General features: G+C 41.4%; 1 protein-coding gene across 2 annotated transcripts in view; it reads left to right on the forward strand.

The window, feature by feature from the left end:
• Positions 1-21,675, forward strand: part of agla (amylo-alpha-1, 6-glucosidase, 4-alpha-glucanotransferase a) — a 47,430-nt gene that overhangs the window by 11,815 nt on the left and 13,940 nt on the right. Inside the window, exons 6-25 of one of the 2 annotated variants that reach the window (XM_063885651.1) lie at positions 3,775-3,956; positions 5,370-5,481; positions 6,958-7,084; positions 7,375-7,477; positions 7,788-7,885; positions 8,395-8,534; positions 8,722-8,909; positions 11,176-11,299; positions 13,358-13,521; positions 13,709-13,810; positions 14,643-14,798; positions 16,653-16,803; positions 16,906-17,030; positions 17,108-17,214; positions 17,362-17,496; positions 17,993-18,123; positions 19,538-19,674; positions 20,041-20,174; positions 21,063-21,238; positions 21,393-21,495. In XM_063885651.1, coding sequence (XP_063741721.1) covers positions 3,775-3,956; positions 5,370-5,481; positions 6,958-7,084; positions 7,375-7,477; positions 7,788-7,885; positions 8,395-8,534; positions 8,722-8,909; positions 11,176-11,299; positions 13,358-13,521; positions 13,709-13,810; positions 14,643-14,798; positions 16,653-16,803; positions 16,906-17,030; positions 17,108-17,214; positions 17,362-17,496; positions 17,993-18,123; positions 19,538-19,674; positions 20,041-20,174; positions 21,063-21,238; positions 21,393-21,495 — 2,695 coding nt within the window. Of the gene's footprint in view, positions 1-3,774; positions 3,957-5,369; positions 5,482-6,957; positions 7,085-7,374; positions 7,478-7,787; positions 7,886-8,394; positions 8,535-8,721; positions 8,910-11,175; positions 11,300-12,235; positions 12,360-13,357; positions 13,522-13,708; positions 13,811-14,642; positions 14,799-16,652; positions 16,804-16,905; positions 17,031-17,107; positions 17,215-17,361; positions 17,497-17,992; positions 18,124-19,537; positions 19,675-20,040; positions 20,175-21,062; positions 21,239-21,392; positions 21,496-21,675 lie in introns of both variants that reach the window. The other variant, XM_063885650.1, reaches the window with a different exon arrangement.

Below are 21,675 nucleotides of genomic sequence, written 5' to 3' on the forward strand. Positions count from 1 at the left end.
AGATGCTCGGGGGCTGATGTTTAAGCAGGGTCAGTAGCCTTTAGTGTGTTAACCTTACTGTATATTGACAGTGTGTACATCAGATCAGATAAAAGGAATGTTTTCCAGTCCTGAAGCCATGTATCTGCAGTAAGGATACAGCAATATTTCACTATAAATGGGTCATTCTTGTCTTGATTTGATTTGTGAAAAAGAAAACATAAAACATATTTTTCAAAACTTCTCGAAACACCTTTCCAAAGAATACCAGGATAAAGAGATTTCTTATTTTATTTTATTAATAATAATACATACAATTTATATAGTGCTTTTCCTAATGTTCAAAGACGCTTTACATACAATCAAAACAGAAAACAACAGAAAAATATAGAAAACAACAGAAGTCCTAAATGCGGACTAAAATGGGGGGGGAGGGAATAAGTGAGTTTCGAGAGATCTTTTGAAGGATTCCAGAGTGTTGGCCTTTTGGATGTGACTGGGAATGGAGTTCCAGAGGGTGGGGGAGGCTGCAGCGAAGGCCCTGTCACCCCGGGTCCGGAGCTTTGTCCTGATGGGCTGCAGTAAGTCAGCGTCAGCAGACCTGGGGCGAAGGGTAGGGGTGTGTTGTTGGATGAGGTCCCTGAGGTAGGGGGTGGGCAAAGTTGTTGATGGCTTTGTAAGTGAGAAGTAATATTTTTAAGTCAATCCGGTGTTTGATGGGGATCCAGTGGAGGTCGTGGAGGATAGGGGTGATGTGATCAGAGCATCGGTGGAGGTGAGCAAGCGGGCAGCAGAGTTTTGGACATATTGCACTTTATTTAGGATGCTGCAGGTGAACCATATAGAGTGCTGTTGCAGTAATCGAGTCGGGATGTTATGAAGGCATGGATGAGAGTTTCAGCAGCGGTGGATGAGAGGGAGGGTCTGATGCGGGGGATGTTTTTGAGGTGGAAGAAGGCGGTTTTTGTGACCTGGTTGGTGTGAGGGAGGAAAGTGAGAGTAGGGTTGAGGATGATACCAAGGTTACGGACATGAGTTGAAGGGTTGAAAATGGAGCCGTCAATGTTCAGAGAGAAGTCCTGGGAGGAGCGGGTTAGTGAGTTAGGGCCAATAATGATTATTTCAGATTTGTCGCAGATTAGTTTCAGAAATTAGATCAGATTTTACACGTGTCAATGTATTTCAGCCACTCTCCTCTATCTGCTGACATACAGATAGCCTTTGGACACACAGGCCACAACTCAAATAACCCTATATTGTGTAAAAAATCACTGAACATTTCTATCCTTTTTAAAACCACAGCCATATCTCGGAGAAAATAACAAATGTTGATGGTGTAGGCCTATAGTAAATATTTATGTATATTATTGATATTCCTTATATCATTTGTCATTTGGGATGTATACACTATTAAATAAGACTGGATTATTCTGTATTGGTAAATAGTTTTTGTTAAAGCAGCATATTTACATGGCGTTACACACAAGTTAAATACAGTAAATAGTACAGCATACAATTTAATAAACAAACATTAAATATTCACAAACAACAATAGAAGATAGACACTTACAGGGTATCTATACAATATAAAATACCAAATACAGATCAATTTACAGTATTACGATTATTATTATTTATTTGTAGGTTTTTTACTATATACAGTGGTTCTCCCTATCATTTTCTCCACCTCACAGAAACAAAATACTTTATTTACCTATAAGGTATTAGCTGGTGTACGAGTACTTACCGCAATTTGCTGTTATAAGGGTTAACTGTGAACAAATATGTAGGATATTAAAAATGTATACCATCAAATAACAGAGCCCGACCCCCTTGACTGTGCAAATGAAATGTGCACAAATGTTCCGGCAATCCAATTTCATCAGCAAGAAGTGCAAGAAGCAAGTGATTTGTATTCTCTCTCTCTCTCTCTCTCACACACACACACACACACACACACACACACACACACACACACACACACACACACACACACACACACACACACACACACACACACACACACACACTGTGAAGCATGTGAAGTGTTTGAGCAGCATACTAAAACAGGAGCTAACGTCACTACTAAAGAGGCAAAGGGGGGTGTATAAAGCAGTGTTTGGAGCATTTAGGGAAATAAAGGGCTTCACAGTCTCTCTGCCTGCATCACTACTCCACATTGTTCGACCAAGTGTCCAAAGGTCCAAACAACAGCAAAAATAAGTTCAAGGCGTGAACTTATTTTAGACAAGTCAAAAGAAACTGAAAACATAGATTGACACCACTGTGATGTCATACCAGCTCATCCAATAAAGGTGAGGCATTTGACATGTGGTGAAAGGTGAACACACTAACACGTAGGTAACTTAAAGGACATATGTTAGCACTGTGTCCATGTTTACCCATGTACTCTTATCACCTCCTCCGTCCCCCCATCCCCAGTAAAGGTCAAACAGTAAACTGAGCCTGAGTAAAAGGTTAGAGTCTGACTGAGGCTGGATTTACTGCCTGACCAGGTTCCAGTCAATCTGTACAGCTGTACAGCTCTACTAAATCTTCCAAGACATCATCAGGGTGGAAGGGTTACTTAAAATGTAATCCCTTACAATTACTAGTTAAAAAAGTAATGAGTAACCTAATCTGAGTCTAAAAAAGATTAATTTCACATGATTACTTTCTGTTTCTTTTGGAGTACCTCAATGTAAAATGCTATCAAATACATTTAATTGTATTATGTAAGATAACAGAACAATGTAACCTTCGAAAAGAAGATACCAAGATATTTAGTATCAAAAATATATCTTCTGTTCAGAGACTTTATTTATAGGAAAACCTGCCTTTCATTAAAGAGGACCTCTTTAAGGTTTTCCCCCTCCTGTAGTGTGTTCTATAGGTTTTTGTGCATGTAAATGGTCTGCAAAGGCTAAAATCCTTGTGTTCTCTCAAGAGGAAGTGTCTCTCCTACACACTCTCCCCCCTCTGCCTAAAACGCCTTCATTGGACTCCTTTGTTTACTTCTAGCAAGCACTCCGACACAGTGTACGTGGTAAATTAAGCGGTGGGACGGACAGTGGGTTAAAGAGCTGCTGCAGCACAGGCAGTATAAGAAAAATAAAGAGCTTTTTGAACATTAAAGCATGGAGACATGTCCCAGTAGAGACACTAAATACAGATATGAACCTGAACATGAGCAGGATAGAGACCCTTAAAGCATATCCAGTCAGCAGCCTTTACACCAACACTGAAACACAGACCACATACTACAGTTTAAAAAGCAGGAATACAATCTGAGCTGACAGAGAATGCTCTGCTTTAGTTGAACACACACAGTTAAGCTCACACACACTATTTTATGAACATATAAGTTCACCTGCTGAATTAAAAACAGAACAAATGAACCAAAGAAAGTGGAACCATGAAGCAGATTCAGGCAGTAGGCGTATAGATTCACTCTGAAAGTATTAGCCTACAGAACAGAACAGCTGACAGAGGAGAGAGAACAGCTGATCCTTGACTACAAACACTAGATGCTCTTTTTAGGTTTTTACTGACACTGTCATATTGCTGGTAATCCCCAATTTTTAGAAGAGTGACAGTAATCTGATTACATCTTTCTTTTAGTTACTGTTAATGATCCCATTAAAAGTAATCCGTTACTCCCAAAGCCTGCCTATCATCTTTTTCATTGAAGTTTTTCCCAGCATGTTTTGTTTCTGGCTCATCCTCACCATTGTTGCTAACACGTTTCAAGCTCCCATCATTCCTGAGACAGACTGTTTCTCTGTTTCTCTGCAGCTTCCAACAGTGAGTGGATCAAAGAACACCCAGAGTGTGGGTACAACCTGGTGAACTCCCCCCACCTGCGCCCAGCCTGGGTCTTAGACAGAGCCATCTGGCACCTGACCACCAGGATAGCAGAGGGACGCTACGAGGCTAAAGGACTTCCTGCTGACATCACCAAGGAGAGCCATCTGAACGTGAGTACACTGTGTTCATGACAGTAGAGGTTTTACATCATTCAAGCATAAATAAGTCGTCACCACTTGCCTTGCCATGTAGATTTAACAAAAAACAAAGACTAAAAAGAACCTTTACATATTAAAGTTAAAATGTAATGCTCAAGTGTAAAAAAACATGTCCTCTGTGCTGTTTGTTGCATGATGCGCAGTGATGAGTAAAGCCTGATTGAGGGCAAAGCAAACACATCAGGCTCAAAGGGATAACACAGAGGAACTATACAAGTTGTGGTCGATTAGATGACAATCAGGTGCTATGCCTTTCTCTAAACTCTTTTCCTTAACCTCATTGAAAAATCTCATGGGGTTAAGGAAAGATGGAAAGGAGAATTCATCGGGAGTTAGGAAAAGAGACTGCACCGACACTGGGGGACGTCATTATGATGCGCCAGCAGATGAAATTGATTTTCGTCTGCTGTGGGAAAACTAGCTAGCTGTTTAAAAGGTGAACAACACAGAAACATATACAGCTCCAGAAAAAATGAAGAGACCCCTCCAAATGTTTCTTAAACCTTGTCTCTACATTTATGGCAGCCATTCCAGTGTATGTTGAATTCCAACACAGAAAAAGTGTCAGTGTTTTATAGAATACAATAAAAAAAAAACATTTAACTCAAAGAACAATCTATGAATAATAAATCAAGAGGAAATTATAATGTTGAAGTGATTTATTCCGGGGATGTATATACCTTTATTACCAATAGAAAAAGGAAATGGCGCTCACCCTCCTGTCCAATTGAATTGATCGATCCCAATTAGTATGACTTTATGAAGCTTTCTTGATAAATAGTACTTTATGAAAAATGTGCATCTTCACATCTAATACTGTTTAAATCATCATTCAAACATGTTGCATTAAAAAGAAGAATAGCTTCTTAAAGAAGCACCACCCACCGCAGTTCCATTAATTAATAATTGTACTATAATTAGCTCAATTTTAATAGTTCTGCTTCTGATTTAAGGTATTGTTGACATTTTAAAATGTATAAGCACTTTGGCAAGATTTGGTATGAGATGAGAAAACGGTTGTTTCCATGAACGGCCAAATGCTGCATCAGTTGTTGCTGCTGCAAGGTATTGTGGGACAGTGCTATCTCCTTTCCTTTGTGAAAGGATGGTCTGGTGTATCGATAGTTCAGGTTAAGTCTTTTTGCTGACCATGTTACTAGTACTGCATGTTTTCATTAGGATTCCACACTACTGATGCTGTAATGAAAGTAAAAAACACAGCTGCCATATTTCACGGTTACTGAACACATGATTGGAACAACTTGCTATTACTAATGTTGAAAGCACGAGCATGTTGCAGGTCTTTAAAGTAATTATGGCTGATCTAATCATATGTGTGTTTGCTCCTGTCTGTGTGTGTATCAGGCCATCCGCAGTGTGTTGTGGGAGGACTTGTTTCCTGAGGTCAAACTCTGGGAGTTCTTCCAGGTCAAAGTGGACCAGGCTGTGGAGCAATTCAGAACCCTGCTGCTCAACGGTCAGTGCTGTCAATCAGTGTTCATGCAGAGCTTTATGTTAGCACAGCAGCGTCAGCATGTACACAGGAGGGGTTCAGGCACATGGCTCTGTAAACACCTGTATTGACTTACATAGAAGTATATTTGATGTGCCAGATGACTGCACACAGACCTTTAATGTTAGCAGGACCGAACATACTGTAACACCATCGGGGCAAATATCTGAAATCTCTTACATACTCACATGTAAATGGACATGTAGCAAGGCTTTAGTTTAGACCAAGTTAGTATTAACTGCTAAGAATATCTACTTTTTTATTCTGATCTTAATTCATTTATTTAAATACACACTCAAATGATTAGAAATCACACAATTGTCTTTTATTTAGCTACTTGCTTTAGTAATGCTGCCATGTCATCATAGGCTGCTTAGGGATAGTGTAAGGAAGAACAGGTCTTAATTCCTGCCTGAAACGCCTCCATTGGACTCCTTTTTTTACTTCTGTATCATAATGACATCACTATGTAACAATCGCACTTCTATTGGTTAGCGCTCTAACACATTGTACGTGATAGGCTAAGGTGCGGGACATCTCTAATAATAATAATAATAATAGATTACATTTTTATAGCGGTTATTAGCAGTTTACCAAACGACAGAGCCGGCCAGCTAACCAATCAGAGCAGACTGGGCTCTGGTTTCAGACAGGGGGTGAAAAGAGGTGCTGCAGCACAGGCAGGATGAGAAACATAAAGAGCTGTTTGAACATTGAAGCATGGAGACATGTCGCTGTAAAGGAACAAAATACAAATGTGAACCTGAGAAAATGAATAGCTCTTTTTTTAAGTTTATTTAGTATTGCTGTAAAAACTACTTCAAAGAACTAGATCTATTCAAGTTTCTCATCAAACTAAATTTGCCAAGATAACATTTGAACACATCATTATATGGTTATAATTCACCATCAACCAATCTTCATTTTTACTGTATAGACCTTAAATGCATCATAATGTAACTCAATGGGACATCTAGAAACGTCAGCTGTTCGCTCAGTTATTTAGCAGGAGTGTGCTGCCAACGTTCAGTAGCTATCATCCTGTACAGTATGGGCTACATTGACTTTTAGATGTGAAAGTATGCTTGCTCTCATTCTGTTTCCGGTGTCTTTGTTCTATTCATAGCTAGCTAAACGAAAGTCTGGTGCTGAGTAGCAGCTCCCTTATCCTTACATGCAAACCATTAAATCAGCATTGTCAATTGTAGCTTTAATAAAGGCCACAGTGCTATTCTAACAGTGTTTTCATTGATATAAATTAAGATGTTGCCTCAATAATCTGTGTTTATTGATGAAGAGTAACCACTATGTACTACTTTTCTGATACCTTTCTGAATTGTTGTACTGCTTTTGTGTCAAAAGGACTCCAAAAATGAGCAGCAATGCTTACAAACTACATTTGATCTGGATGTTATCTAACCTACATGTGTGTGTCTTTAGGCACCAAGCCAGACCAGAGCAAGACTGGGGGGAAGAAGGGCCTGAAGATCATTCAGGACCTGAGTTACCGTCGTTATGGCAACACTTTGGACATGGACTCCGCTCTGGAGACCTTTGTGCCTCACAGGTCCGACTGAAAAATACAAACTTCTATTGTTATTGTTCAAAAGGGCTTTGTATGAAGATTTCTTCTTAACTGCTGAAAGAACATGATATTGTTGAACATAGAAACAAACCTGAGATTAATTCACTTCTTACAGCTTTGCTTTTGTTAAATGAAGCAGCTTCTCAATTATCCTTTGATCACATAACATTGGAGATACTATATACTGTTTACTATTAATATATTATAGGTACTTTTGTCACGTAATAAAAACAGTAACATTAATGTTGGGTTTTTGTCTCCTCTCTCTGTAGCTCCTCCCCTCAGCACATCGAGGAGTGCTGTGGTTGGCTGAAAAATAAATTGGACGCTCTGAATGAAGAGCAGCACCAGATCATGCACCAGCATCATGAACAGGTGATGGGGGGGCCTCCTGATGGCTCCTGCTGTATATTAATAATAATATAATGATAAGTATGAAGCAGTGATGGAGCATGATACAGCCAGGCGGTAGAGTCAGACATGTTTGTGCACATGGGAGCCAGCTGGAGCCCAGCCTGACTCGTGTTGGAAGGAGCTGCTGATAGAGATACTGGACGTGTCACCTGTATACTAATGACCCAAAACGTGCACTGTCAGCATGACATTCCTAAAATACATAATGTACAGAATGCTGCGGCTGCCCGTTAGAAGGTGATTATTATGCGCCCCCTTTTCTTTCCTCTAGGCGGCCAACTGCATTGTGGGAAACGTAGTGTACGAGCGTCTGGCAGACCATGGACCCAAACTCGGTCCTGTTAACACAAAAAACCCTCTGGTTACCAGGTAATGGTTAAAGAGATGAGTGTGAGGAGGGAGGAATGAATGTGATAGGTACTTTATTTAAAGGTATTATTTATTATAGATGTATAAATCAGTTCCAGCTGGGGAGAAAACACTGCCATTAGCTGAGTGTTTGGAGCTTGTGGGATACATGCATATATGTGTGTCCTACCAGTCTGAATTCATTTAAAGGATTGAGCATATAGCCACGTCCTCATCAACTCATCAAAACTCCTAACAAAACATTGATTATTTATATTTAAATGGCTGACTTTCTTGGTTTTAGACAATGGCCCCAAGTAACACTTTTCTTAGTTTAAATGTGATACATGTGGTGTGTAAATGTTGGGCCCTAATGAACCACTGAGTGACAGCAAAGCACAATAACTATATCAATTAACTAAAAATACAACTTTTAATGTGTGCCAAGGCCTTTGCATCGAGCTGACCAAATATGAAGGTGATGTGGTGAACCTGCTCTGGTTTCTCATGTTCTCGTCTATGGGCCTCAGGTATTTCACCTTCCCGTATGAGGACATGACTCTGAAGCAGGAGCTGCAGCTGCTGGACCAGCCCGACAAGACGTGTCACTTCCTGGCCCACAACGGTTGGGTGATGGCCGACGATCCGCTGCGGAACTTTGCTGAGCCAGGTTCATATGTTACACATTTATAGAATTTAAACACATGTAAACATACTGTAACTAGAGTTCCTGCTGCTGTCAATCATGATTATACATCATTTGTTAAAAGGGACAAAAGGAATTGCTGTGCCTATTGAATCTTAATGGAATCTGAGCTCATTTCAGGTATATATTGTAATGCTCTGTGTTCTTCTAGGCTCTAATGTTTACCTGCGCCGGGAGCTGGTGTGCTGGGGGGACAGTGTCAAACTGCGCTATGGCAACGGGCCCGAGGACTGCCCCTACCTGTGGGCTCACATGCAGAAATACACTGAGATCACAGCCAAGTACTTTAATGGAGTCAGACTGGACAACTGCCACTCTACACCTTTACATGTAGCCGAGGTATTCTCATACATTTTCATATTATCACCCAGGACAGAAGAGGAATTAGTAGTAGTCACTGCGTCAGAAAATTATTGATTCAATATTTTGCTTCCCTTCATACATAAATCCGGTGGGCACAATGCTTGCATTTACACAAGAAGCAATATCCCCATAATGATGGAGGTTTTAGACCATACTGCTGATGTGTTGTGTGTGTAAACATCATATCCAGCCCAAATTCTCATTCTGAATATGGTAGCTGTATTTCTCCAGTATATTGTGGCATGCTAACTCTGGTAGTGCAGAGCACACATTGTGCTTCTTGTTTTCTATAACTAGTGAGGAAGCAGAAGCTAAGTCTAGAGCAGTGAAGAGGGGTTATGAAGCTCAAACAATGAAGTACTGTTACTCAAGTACTGCAGTTTTGGTACAATGTTGAGTTACTTGTACTTAAAATGAGTATTTATTGTATGCTTCTTTAAAGCTGGCTTCCAAAGTGTAGTGGATTAGAAGTATAAAGTTCTCCACTACATGAATCTGACAGCTTTATTTACGCTACACATTATATTATTAGCTAATAAAAAATGTAAATCAACTAAGAAATAAACATTAACATATACTTACAGGTTAGTATATGCAGTTAATAAAGTAATTAAACATTAATGCATCAATAATCAAAATCCAGTCATTTCATATGCATTATTCTGAAATAGGCCATTACAATTAAATAGTATTTCTATAACTTAAGTATATTTGAATGCCCAAACTATGTATACAATGACAAACATAATCAGGCCTCTCATCTTCCATGTTCACATCCCAAACATAGTATAATGCTCAAAACCAAAATATAAGTGTGCATTTAAATGTTCTCAGTATTAAGAAAACATTACAATAACATGAAGTCCTACTCAACTCCACCAAAGTAACACTAGAACACATATTCAACTACAGTTCCAACAAAAATGTGAGAGTGTTGGTGTGTTCATTGTAGGCCAAGTACTGCCTTGCATTACATCATACAGGTATTACATTTTTCTTGGATCTCTGTTATAAACAGTGTTGGGAAGGATACTTTCAAAACGTATTCCGTTACAGAATATAGAATACATGCCCAAAAATGTAATCTGTAACGTATTCCGTTACATTACCCAATCTGAGTAACGTATTCTGAATACTTGGATTACTTCCACATTGAATTGCATTTTATATTGGATTACTTCCACATTGAATTGCATTTTATAAGTGTAGGAATGCGGCCATCAAATCCTGTTTACTAAACAGGCCTATTCTGGTGTGTTCTTCTGTTCCAACTGGCTGAATGTGTTCTGAAAAAATCTAACCGCAGTCTAAGCTAACACAAGCTCATTTTAGCTAACGTTTGCTAGCAGGTCAAACAGGACTAGTCAGAGTCTTTCAACAGCTCCGGGGCTAGTAAATCAGCACATAGGATTCTGGTACAACTATAAAACAGCAAGCTGACCAGTAAAACTACAGCAGATCACTACCCCTGGGTAATTAAAAAAAAAATACAGGTCGGAGGAGGAGTCTTTGGACGTGGACAGGGGGTTGGTTGCTGGCAAGCAGAGGTTTTACTGCACAGTTATATTTGGTTCTCTTTCTTTAATGTGAAATGCTGTTTGAATTTCCAAGATAGAAACGTATTCCTGCCCTGGCTCTGTTTTGCTGGCTCCGGCTCCAGCTCTACCTCTAGCTGCTCCTCTTCCGACTCCATTGTAGGCAACTGATCACGCAATTCAAATTGCTCATTTTCATTCGTTTTCATGTTGGGGCTTCTGGGAAATGCATCAAGTTGCCTCAATTTATTTAGAGAGTGAAAACAGAGAAGTACCGTCATGTACTCCATTGATTTCAACAGTGCAACTATTCTGAATACCATCTATTCAAACTGTACCTGTAACAGAATACAGTTACTCATAATTTGTGTTCTAAATACGTAACGCCTGTACATGTATTCCGTCACTCCCCAACACTGCTTATAAATAATAAAAGTAGTATAGTGTATTTGACCATAATAACAGTTGCACCCTCAAGCCTGTGTGTGTGTGTGTGTGTGTGTGTGTGTGTGTGTGTGTGTGTGTGTGTGTGTGTGTGTGTGTGTGTGTGTGTGTGTGTGTGTGTGTGTGTGTGTGTGTGTGTGTGTGTGTGTGTGTGTGTGTGTGTGTGTGTGTGTGTGTGTGTGTGTGTGTGTGTGTGTGTGTGAAGGTAAAGTGTAACTCTGCCTCTCTCCCTGTGTGTGTGTGGGGGGTGGGGCTGTGTGCAGGCCATGTTAGACGCAGCTCGGGGGGTCAGGCCCGACCTGTATGTGATCGCTGAGCTGTTCACAGGCAGCGAGCTCATTGACAATGTGTTTGTGAACCGGCTGGGAATAAGCAGCCTTGTGCGAGGTACCAATACTCACTGTGTTCTGTCTCTGTCTCCTCTCCTCCTTCAACCCAAACACCTCCTCTCCTCGTCTCTCACTCCTGCTCTGTGGCACTGCATGCTGTGCTCTCTCGGCCTGTCTTTACTAACCACTAACCCTTCACATATCTCGTTTCCTCGCTCTCTCTCATCCTCACATTTCTCTCCTCCTCACTTTCTATCCTCTTCACTTTCTCTCCTCCTCACTCTCTCTCCTACTCACTCTCTTTCCTCCTCTTCACATATCTCTCCTCCTCACTGTCTATCCTCCTCACTCTCTCTCCTCATCACTCTCTCCTCCTCGCTCTCTCTTCTCCTCACATATCTGTCTTCCTCACATATCTCTCTTCCTCACTCTCTCTCCTCCTCGCTCTTTCTCCTCCTCATATATCTCTCTTTCTCACTCTCTCTCCTCCTCACTCTCTCTCCTCATCCACTTTCACCTCTTCTTACAATATCCATCTTCTCCCTATCTCTCCTTCCTCTATCCTCCTCCTTTTCTCTCCTTCCTCTTGCCTCCTCCTTTTCTTTCCATGTCTTCCTTGTCTTCCTCCCAACCTCCTCCACATCCTCCTGACCCTTCCCCCTTTCTCCTCCTCATACTCTATCCATTTTCTCTCCACTATCACTCCTTTCTCCTCCTTCACCTTATTCTGTCCCACTCCTTCCTGTCTCTCCTCCTTTTCGATCCATCAACGTCCTTCTCTCTTTGCGTCCTCCCGATATCTCCCCCTCTCCCTCCTTTTCTACCCATCTCCGCCCTATTTCTCCTTCTTTATCTTGCGCCCTGTCTTTTTTCCCTCTCGTCCTCCATCTCTTCCCGTATCCTTCTCCCTATATTTGCTCCTCCTCCTCTTCTGTCCATCTCCGCCTTATCTCTTCAACCCCCCCCCCCCACCTGCTGTGTGCTGTGTGATCAGTTCCTGCTGGACGCTGCCAGAACAGTGTGTCCTAACCTGTATGTGGTGGCTGAGCTGTTCACTGGCAGTGAGGAGCTGGATAATGTCTTCGTCACCAAGCTAGGGATCTCCTCGCTCATACGAGGTATATATCCACATTCACTCACACTACATGCCCTTATATACAAAGTCTGTTAATAATATGGACAAAGATGACAGTTTGGGATGCTGGGACAGGTATTTATGCTGCTTTGTGTTAAATGCAGTACAGACAAAGTGAGACAAAGCCTGTTAAAAAGAAAGCGAATGTCAGGGCTGTTTTATCCATGTACCCCTGAAAGCACCATCATATCTCTCACTTACTCAGTTGTTTGTGTAAAAATGCAAACAAAGTGGTGCAGGACTCAGTCCTAAACCCTAGAAATGTGTTATTATTTAAGCACTTCCGGTTCCCTCGTCACAAGTCAACGTTGTTTTGAACCTGTTTTTGGACGTCTGCCAAAATGTCACAAGCTGAAGAGATGTTCATGTTTTGTTCTAAAACATAAAATGCGTCACTGGTGTATGCCTGAAGCTTCTACTCTAAGTGTCATAAAAACGGTGGTTACTGCCAACCATTAGCCACCATTAGCTTAGCAGTGGTGATTCACAGCCATGTGGCCGTGATGTCATTTGTTTACAGCCTAATGTTAGGTTTTTACTTCTGGCAATTACATTCACACTTTAAACATCTCAAAGTGGTGTAATGTATGTGTGGAGATTATTCTGCTGAACAACATGTGTCAGTGTCATAAATGTGTCAGATCGTATTTCCAGCAATATTCAGAAATCCAGTGGAAAGACCCAACTGGCTATAAGTTGAGGGAGCCCTTAGGATGCTAACTTCAGTGTTGCGCTACAACAAGATGTCATCACTGCTCCTCTCTGCACCAATAGTGTAGTGATGCCAGAAATAAAACAATTTAAAACAACATGAAAAAGGGATGCGTTTTGTCATGATTGTAAGCTTAGCGATGCTGAACATGCTAGCATCCCAAATGTGAGCTGGTGTTGACCTGCAGTGTGAACCTGTATGTTGCTGGTGGCATGGTGTCCTCTGTTGTGTTCTGTCCCTCCGTGTCTCACTGTGCTCCCTGTCCACAGAGGCCATGTCAGCTGGGGACAGCCATGAGCAGGGCCGGCTGGTCCACCGCTACGGGGGGGAACCGGTCGGGGCCTTTGTTCAGCCCAGCCTCCGTCCACTCATGCCCTCCATCGCACACGCCATGTTTCTGGATGTAACCCATGACAACGAGTGTCCCATACAGGTGGGTTTGGGTCTGATGAGAAGATTGGGTCTATTTGTGAGAAGATTTCTGTGTGTAAATGTGTGTGTGTGTGTGTGTGTGTGTGTGTGTGTGTGTGTGTGTGTGTGTGTGTGTGTGTGTGTGTGTGTGTGTGTGTGTGTGTGTGTGTGTGTGTGTGTGTGTGTGTGTGTGTGTGTCTGTGTTACAGCTGCGCTCAGCACTGGACTCCCTCCCCAGCTCAGCTATGGTGTCCATGGCCTGCTGTGCTATCGGCTCCACCAGAGGATACGATGAGTTAGTGCCACATCAGGTCAGTTGTTAGTAACCGTATTTCTAAGTATTTCTAACTAACCTCTTGTAACTTTGGTTTGAAATTCTCAATGTACAGTTAGAGTGAAATATGTCCGTCTTTCAATGATTACATCGTAAAAATCTGGATTGAAAGAGTCCCGAACTTCAATTCACACCCAAACTGAATCATGTAGAAAAAAAATGAGTTTGGGAGTCTGTATATTAGGCTACTCGTAAACACAACTATGACATTCTACTATCCATTCTTGTTGGGATTGTGTGGAAAAACTAAAATCTGCCAGATTTAGTTTGGATCGTAAAGCCCGGCTAATCAAGCTGCTAAGAAACCAACAATGAATAAAAAGCTAGCTAGAAAGAGTATTTTATTCAACTCTACAGTATTTTATTTTACATATTAATCTTATTTTATCTTTGGGAACATAGTTTTTACTCGCGCCACTGAATCACTCTTTCTTTGCAGACAACTATGGTGTAGATTTTGTGCATCAGACAATAAAACCTGATTCTTGAGATTGCTTATTGTACGTGTATAGCTGCGGATGCTCACACCATCTTTTAGCCTCACTCAAGCTTCACTCAAACCTAAATACATTTTAAACTCAGCTCTGATTCAGCTGTGGGCTGTACATAGCGCTGTATCATCACTAACATACTGGATATTACACACTCCTGCTCAACTTGCTACAGCGGAACAGAATTCATTCATTGTAAGAAGATTGTGTGTGTGTGTGTGTGTGTGTGTGTGTGTGTGTGTGTGTGTGTGTGTGTGTGTGTGTGTGTGTGTGTGTGTGTGTGTGTGTGTGTGTGTGTGTGTGTGTGTGTGTGTGTAGATCTCTGTGGTAAAGGAGGAGCGTTTTTACCCCAAGTGGAACCCCTCAGCAGCCCCCTCCTCTAGCGGTGAGGTTGGACCTCAGACAGGCATCATAGCTGGGAAACTGGCCATAAACAAGCTGCACCAGGAGCTGGCCTCACAGGGCTTCATCCAGGTAGGACCCACTCTTAGAGATCTGGGAAGAGAGGGGAGAGAAATATGGGATTTCATTTACACACATTATATACAATTTGAAGGAATTTAAATGGTAATAAAATAATTGTTAATTATATAAAATACAAACTAAAATTCTCTAGAGTCCAAGCACAAGCTATTGAACAAATAATGCTGAGTGCTCCTCCAACCAACAGCCACTGACTTCCTCTTCCAACTGCAGGAAGACATCTCTAACACATTGGGTTAGATTTAGGCGGTACTGGGTAGGTTCAGAACTGAAATCAATCTTAGGGGGTGTGGCTGTTAGACGTGACTAGTGGCACCATGAGGGGAACTAGTGTGGGACTTTCAGAACGGACCATTGACTAGGAGGATTATGGAGGTGAGACCTTTTTGAAGACTAAGGGTATTGTCTTCCACAATATCACAAACTGGATGTCCACCTTTCACCCTACGCCAAAGACCGGTTGACTGGATAGAGCAGCAGCAGAGAGGGGTCCAGAGGAGATCTGGTGGCAGAATGAACTTTCGGCCTGGCATGAAGGCAACCACACATTCTTCCAGATATGAGAGGCTGCCACACATAAGGAAAGGTTCAGTTACAAGCTTGTTAGGCATTCAGGATTTACGTAGAGCCTGGTACATCCTTAATGTGATGGAAATACAATGAGCAGAGAACTGGTTAACAACTGTCTAACTGATAATGAGACAAGTCATAAACATGTTGGTCTCTAATGAAAACATGTCTATACTCCACCAGCTGTGGCCTAAGGCTTCTTTAAATGATTCCTACTTGTTTCAAACAATAATACAGTACAATATATATATATGCTGTATCAATACAATCTTGAATAGATTTCAAGTATTAAACCAGTAACAGAGTACCACTCCAGGGCAAAAAAATAATAAAATAAAGATGGCCGACCTTAGAAAATAATAAATAATAATGATGTAAAGAGAATACAAGTGACAATTCTTACTGTATTATAGATGCATTACAGGTGCCCATCGTTTGATGAATCTATTTTTCTGTAAGCTTAATATATGTGAATCCAGCAGTTATAGGTGGGAGGTTCTGTTTCAACTATTTAATGGTGATGCACTTCAGGGCCGCTGTCAATGGAATTCTTAATAGAAACGTCTTAGACCTCTCTTCTAGGCCCTCAGTACTGCCAGTAGAGCCACCATCGGATTTAGAGCAATATTTTGGTGGAACACTTCTTTAAGAGCCTCAGATATCTATTTCCAAAATATATGTAATTTGGGGCATAACCAAAATATATGAGTACGATTCCCCACAGTCCCACAGTTCCTCCAACATAAGTTACTATGTGTTGGGCCCATTTTTGACACTATCTCTGGAGTTCGGAGTGATCTGGTAACTACTTTACATTTACATTTTCTCCATGTATATGAATTTGTCAGTAAATTTGCTTCAGTGAATATGTCCTTCCAGGTATCCTGGAAAGAGCGTCCTTTTATCAAAATATGTAACGTCTATCGTTGAATATCAGAATAAATACAGTATATACTTATATACATAGTAATGTATTATATATAATATACTAATGGATAAGAATATCCTAATAAAGACTTGCTGTGGTAGAAATCGGGTTCCAATCCGGCCTAGGACCATCTGCTGCCAGTCGTCCCCTTTACCTCCTCCTTACAACTCTGTCACTTCAATAAAGGAAGGAGTACCCCGAAAAAAAAGAGAATACTTAACACGTAATGCAGTCTGTGTTTTGATATATTAAGAGAAGGAAAAATAAAACGTTTATCATATCCATGGCTGCTGACTGCTTCTGCTTCTTAGAGGTCTCTCATCAGCGTGTCTCGTCTCCTCCTGCAGGTGTTTGTGGACCAGGTGGATGCAGATGTTGTTGCAGTGACTCGCCACTGTCCCAGCACACACCAGTCTGTGGTGGCTGTGTGCAGGACGGCCTTCTGGAACCCCAAAACACACAAATACGACACCAGCGTCCCACCCATGTGCATACCTGGTATGGAAATAACACGGATCACCTGATTACAAACACATCTGAAACATGTGGATGTTGCATCTTTATATGATTATCTATCTCCCTGTCTTTGTGTCTCTCTAGGAAAGATAGAGGAAGTGGTGCTGGAGGCGAGGACAGTGGAAAGGCATGCAGGGAGTTATAAGAAGGATGATAAATACATCAACGGCATGCCAGAGTACACTGTGGAAATAAAGGAGCATATCTCGGTAAATACTGTGATTCTGTGTATATTGATATAAATTAGATTTAATTAAAACTATAATAACATACTGTATATATGTAGTTACAGGAGAGTACAGTGGTGAAGCAAGTGACCTCTAAAGATCGATCAGAGTTTGTGCAGGAAATCTCCTTTCAGAATCTGACACCCGGCAGCGTCATCGCCTTCAGGTGAGCCTCAGCACTGAGGGAAACAAGGAGTGTGTGTTTGCATCATTTAAACATTACAAGGCACATTCATTATTATTTCATTGGTTTTTAAAACTTTAACATTAGTTCGTTAGCATTTAAATTTGTTTCTCCCTCTGTTCCTCACAGGGTCAGTTTGGACCCCAAGGCCCAGAAGCTGGTCGGAGTGCTGAGATTTTATCTGACGCAGTTCAGCCCAAAATACCGGAGAGGCAGTGTAGCTGATGAAAACCTCCCAGAGATACTGACCAAACCCCTGGCGCAGTGAGTTAAATTAGTTAAACCGCCTTAACTATGTTTATCTTTGCAGGACAGTTGAGAGTCAAACAGTGACTCAACTTCACACGTCTAAACTTTGTCTACAGATGTTATAGAGTAAAGCACACACACCAAAGTTTGCATAAAGTCTTCAGTGTCTCCAAAGGGATCATCAGATCTGATTTAATTTCCTCAAGTGATGTCACTGGATTAAAACTCTGGAGCTGTGGAGTTCAGTGGATTTATTGGAAATGTAGGCACCAAATTTTGACAAGGAGAAGAAAACAAAGAATTAGAGAAACCTCGTGTCTGCTTGTAATATCATTTTGGTTCTTATTACACTACTGTGATGCCTAATATGTATAAATGCATATTAAACAAGACACCTAGTACATTTCCATTTGAGGAAATGGGGACTTGAGTGTACATAAGAGGTGTGGAACAACAAAGATGATGACAGTCAGTGAACACTGGTGGATGTTAAGCTGTGTGTGTCCCACAGACTGATGTCCAGGCTGACTTTAGCCGACCTGAACATCCTGCTGTTCCGCTGTGACGCCGAGGAACAGGAAGACGGTGGAGGCTGTTACAGTATCCCAGGATGGGAGAGCTTCAAATATGCTGGACTACAAGGTAGTTACATACAGTCTCAGACACTATACACAGTGTACTATAATAAACTATAATATTTCCTAAAATGAATAAGGACAAAACATCTGAAATCCTTTAATCGTGTCACAGCGGGGAAATTGACATTTTTAATGTGCAAAATAAAGACAAAATAACATATTATATGAAAAGGCAAGCACATCTTTATAAAATAAAAACAACAACAAAAAAAAGAACTAAGCCTTTTGAGATGAAAATATTTGTAGCATCAGATATGCGCTGGTGAGGTCACAGTTGAAACTGGAGGAGAATCATCATCAAAGGTCCCTTGTTATGCAAAATACACTTTTTGTTGTCTTTCATACATAAATATGTGTCCCCGGTGTGTAAATACAACCCTCTTTGTTTTCCTCCTTACCCACATCTCTAAAAACGGGGGTACAAATGAGCTGATCCAGATTTGCCGTCCTTATGACGTAATGACCGAAATGTGGGCTGGCTTTACATTGAACTCATGGCAACGTCCCCCCCACGTCCCAACCTATCGTCCCCAATATATATATATATTGAATATCGTCTGTTTAGGAAGTAATATGGTCTGTGTTTAAATTAGCAAGCATTGCTAACACTCAGAGGTAACTCTGTTCTGGAGAGACTGTGTGTAATATAAAGGTCCTCTCCTTGTGGTAAACCGATAGAGAAACGTTTGAGCTCCAGACTGTTTCAGAAATAATGCTGGATGTAGTTTGGAACATAATATGGCGTTTAATCACGGCAGCGTTTAGCTGAGTTTCTCCCGGTAGAAAGCTCTCTTCAGAGGAGAGATCATGACGCTCCAAATGGGCGTGGCCAGCAACAGCTCCAAAGGGGCGTTGCCAGCAGCAGCTAGTTCATTTAAAGCTACAGTCACAGAATCAGCACTTCAGGAACAGGGCTGAGCTAGAGGGGGGTAAGGCATGCTACAATGGGGGATCTGTTTGGTATTTTGAGCAAAACACTTCACAGAGATGTTTAATATAGATATGGACCTACAATATATTGTTCAAATATAGCATAATAGGAGACCTCTAAGCCCCATCTGTCAGACATAATCTTAACAAAGACACAAAAGGCCAGGCAGACACTGACTGTTGAGTGAGTGTTGTACTTTAATCAGCGCAATAATCATTCTCGCTCTATGGATGTCTGGCTGAGCAGTGAAGCACATAGCTAGCATCTTCTGGTTGGTGTTTATGCTGAAAAACAATTTTGAACCAAAACCTAAAAGTAGCCTGAACATATAGATAAAAGGCGGTCTGCCCTATACAGTAAAAGTGTTGACAGGTTGTAATAGAAACAATAAAAAAAGTGCTGGAAGTGCAAATGACTTTCCTTTCTGCCAGAATCCTATGCCATGTGAACAGAGGGCCTCAGGTCGGTTGTTTTTGTGTTGCTTCAGGTCTGATATCAGTGCTGGCTGACATCCGGGCCAACAATGACCTGGGCCATCCTGTGTGTGGCAACCTCAGACAAGGGGACTGGCTCATAGACTTTGTCGCCAACAGACTGACACGCAGAGAGGAACCACTGCAACAGGTGAGCAGTCTGCAGGGCCACAAATCAAGAAGACACATGTAATGTGTCTCTTCTGGTGTTCAGCCCTTCAGAAAGATTTGGTTTTAATTGTTCAGGCTTTGATGTTTTGTGCTGAGATTTGAACACAGTGAAGGTGTAGGGAACAGTGTTAACACACAGTATATATTCACTATGTGAGTGAGAAAACATGTCTTTAGTTAATCAGATGAGCTGTGCCTTTTAAAACAACCTTTCCTGTATGGTAGTAGGTATGCAGGACAGGACAGTATGATTATAAACAGGATGCAAATAATCTGAGTTACCTACTTACTTACCTACATGTCTCTAGTTTAGGTCTTCTGATGTGTGTACATTGTGTGTGTCCAGATTGGTCAGTGGTTGGCAGCCATGTTTAACTACCTGAAACACATCCCACGCTACCTCATCCCCTGTTACTTTGATGCCATACTGGTGTCCACCTACACGACCGCTCTGGAGGCCTCCCAGAAACTCATGTCCAGGTATGAGACAGGAAATATGCATCGTTAGGGTCTGAAATGATGGTGGCTGACAGGTGCAAGCGCACCACAATTGGCCAAAACACTTCCATTAGGGGAAATGCGCTGAACTTTCAAAAACAATGCAAATATAAAAACACAAATGTGCCAAAACACATGCAAACAAAAAAACATTTTCACAAACCTGACGATCCATGCACAGCGTTTACTTGAAGCGCTGCAAGATGCTGATAACACAAAGGAAACGGGGACACTAAAATGTGGCGCACACAGCGGGGACCGGAGTGCTTGGTGACGTAAAGGGATTATAAAGTTGGCCAACTGTCTCTTTTGGCAGAGTTAGTCTGTTTCAACTGTAGGTGTTTTGTCAGTGTATTTAAATTGACTAGGTTAGCTACGTTAGCTAGCTAGCTTACAGCAGATCTGCAATAATATGGGTACGAATCATGTGATCACATTGTGAAATAAGCTGATAAGACTTACATTTTAGGTAAGTTTCCAACTACAATGAGGGTTTATAAACTTTATAATCCCCAAACATCACCCAGCGCTGCGGTCCCAGCTGTGTACGTCACTTTTTAGTGTCCCCATTTCGGTTGTGTTCTGAGCTTTTTGCAGCGATTGTATTTGGAGCTTTTAGTTTTAGTAAACGCTGTCCATGTTTCCTCAAGTTGGTGAAGATGTTTCTTCATTTGCATGTGTTTTGCCTTGTTTCTGTTTTATTAATTTGGATTATTTATTTTTTTTCAGCAGCACTTTTGGCACCATAGCAAATCAATTCTAAAACTATGAGTTTTAGGCACTGAGTTTTTGCTGTAAAGATTACATTTTGTACAACCACACTTCCTGTCTCGCTTCAGCTGCTTATATTCTGTGTCTTTGTTCAACCAGTTTCATCCAGAATGGCTCCAGCTTCGTGCGTTACCTGGCGCTGGGGTCCGTTCAGATGTGTGGCGTCGGACACTTGCCTGCCCTCCCTCCCCTTTCTACGAAACTTGACAACGTTCCCTACCGTGTCAGTCCAGCCACAGGCCAGAAGGAACAGTGCTGCGTCTCATTGGCTGCAGGTAGCCTAGCAACTAGTGATTTCTCTGTAGATAAAGTGACAATTATTAAGACTCAAACTGAAAATAAAAGTGATTATTGACTTTATATTTATAATTAACATGAAGTGGATGCTCATTGGCCAATTTGACTGATGTAATAATTGACATCCTTCAGGTCTTCCTCATTTCTCCTCTGGGATTTTCCGGTGCTGGGGCAGAGACACTTTCATCGCCCTCAGAGGACTGATGCTGCTCACTGGGAGAGAGATCGAGGCCCGGTGTGTGTGTGTGTGTGTGTGTGTGTGTGTGTGTGTGTGTGTGTGTGTGTGTGTGTGTGTGTGTGTGTGTGTGTGTGTGCGTGTGCGTGTGTGTGTGCGTGCGTTTCTGGGTTACAGTAACACACATGTTGGTCCTTTAAAGCTACTTCCTTGTGCCCTGTCCTTTGAAAAGGTAACTCT

The sequence above is a fragment of the Eleginops maclovinus genome, chromosome 6 (assembly GCF_036324505.1).
Source record: "Eleginops maclovinus isolate JMC-PN-2008 ecotype Puerto Natales chromosome 6, JC_Emac_rtc_rv5, whole genome shotgun sequence".
Lineage (NCBI taxonomy): Eukaryota > Metazoa > Chordata > Actinopteri > Perciformes > Eleginopidae > Eleginops > Eleginops maclovinus.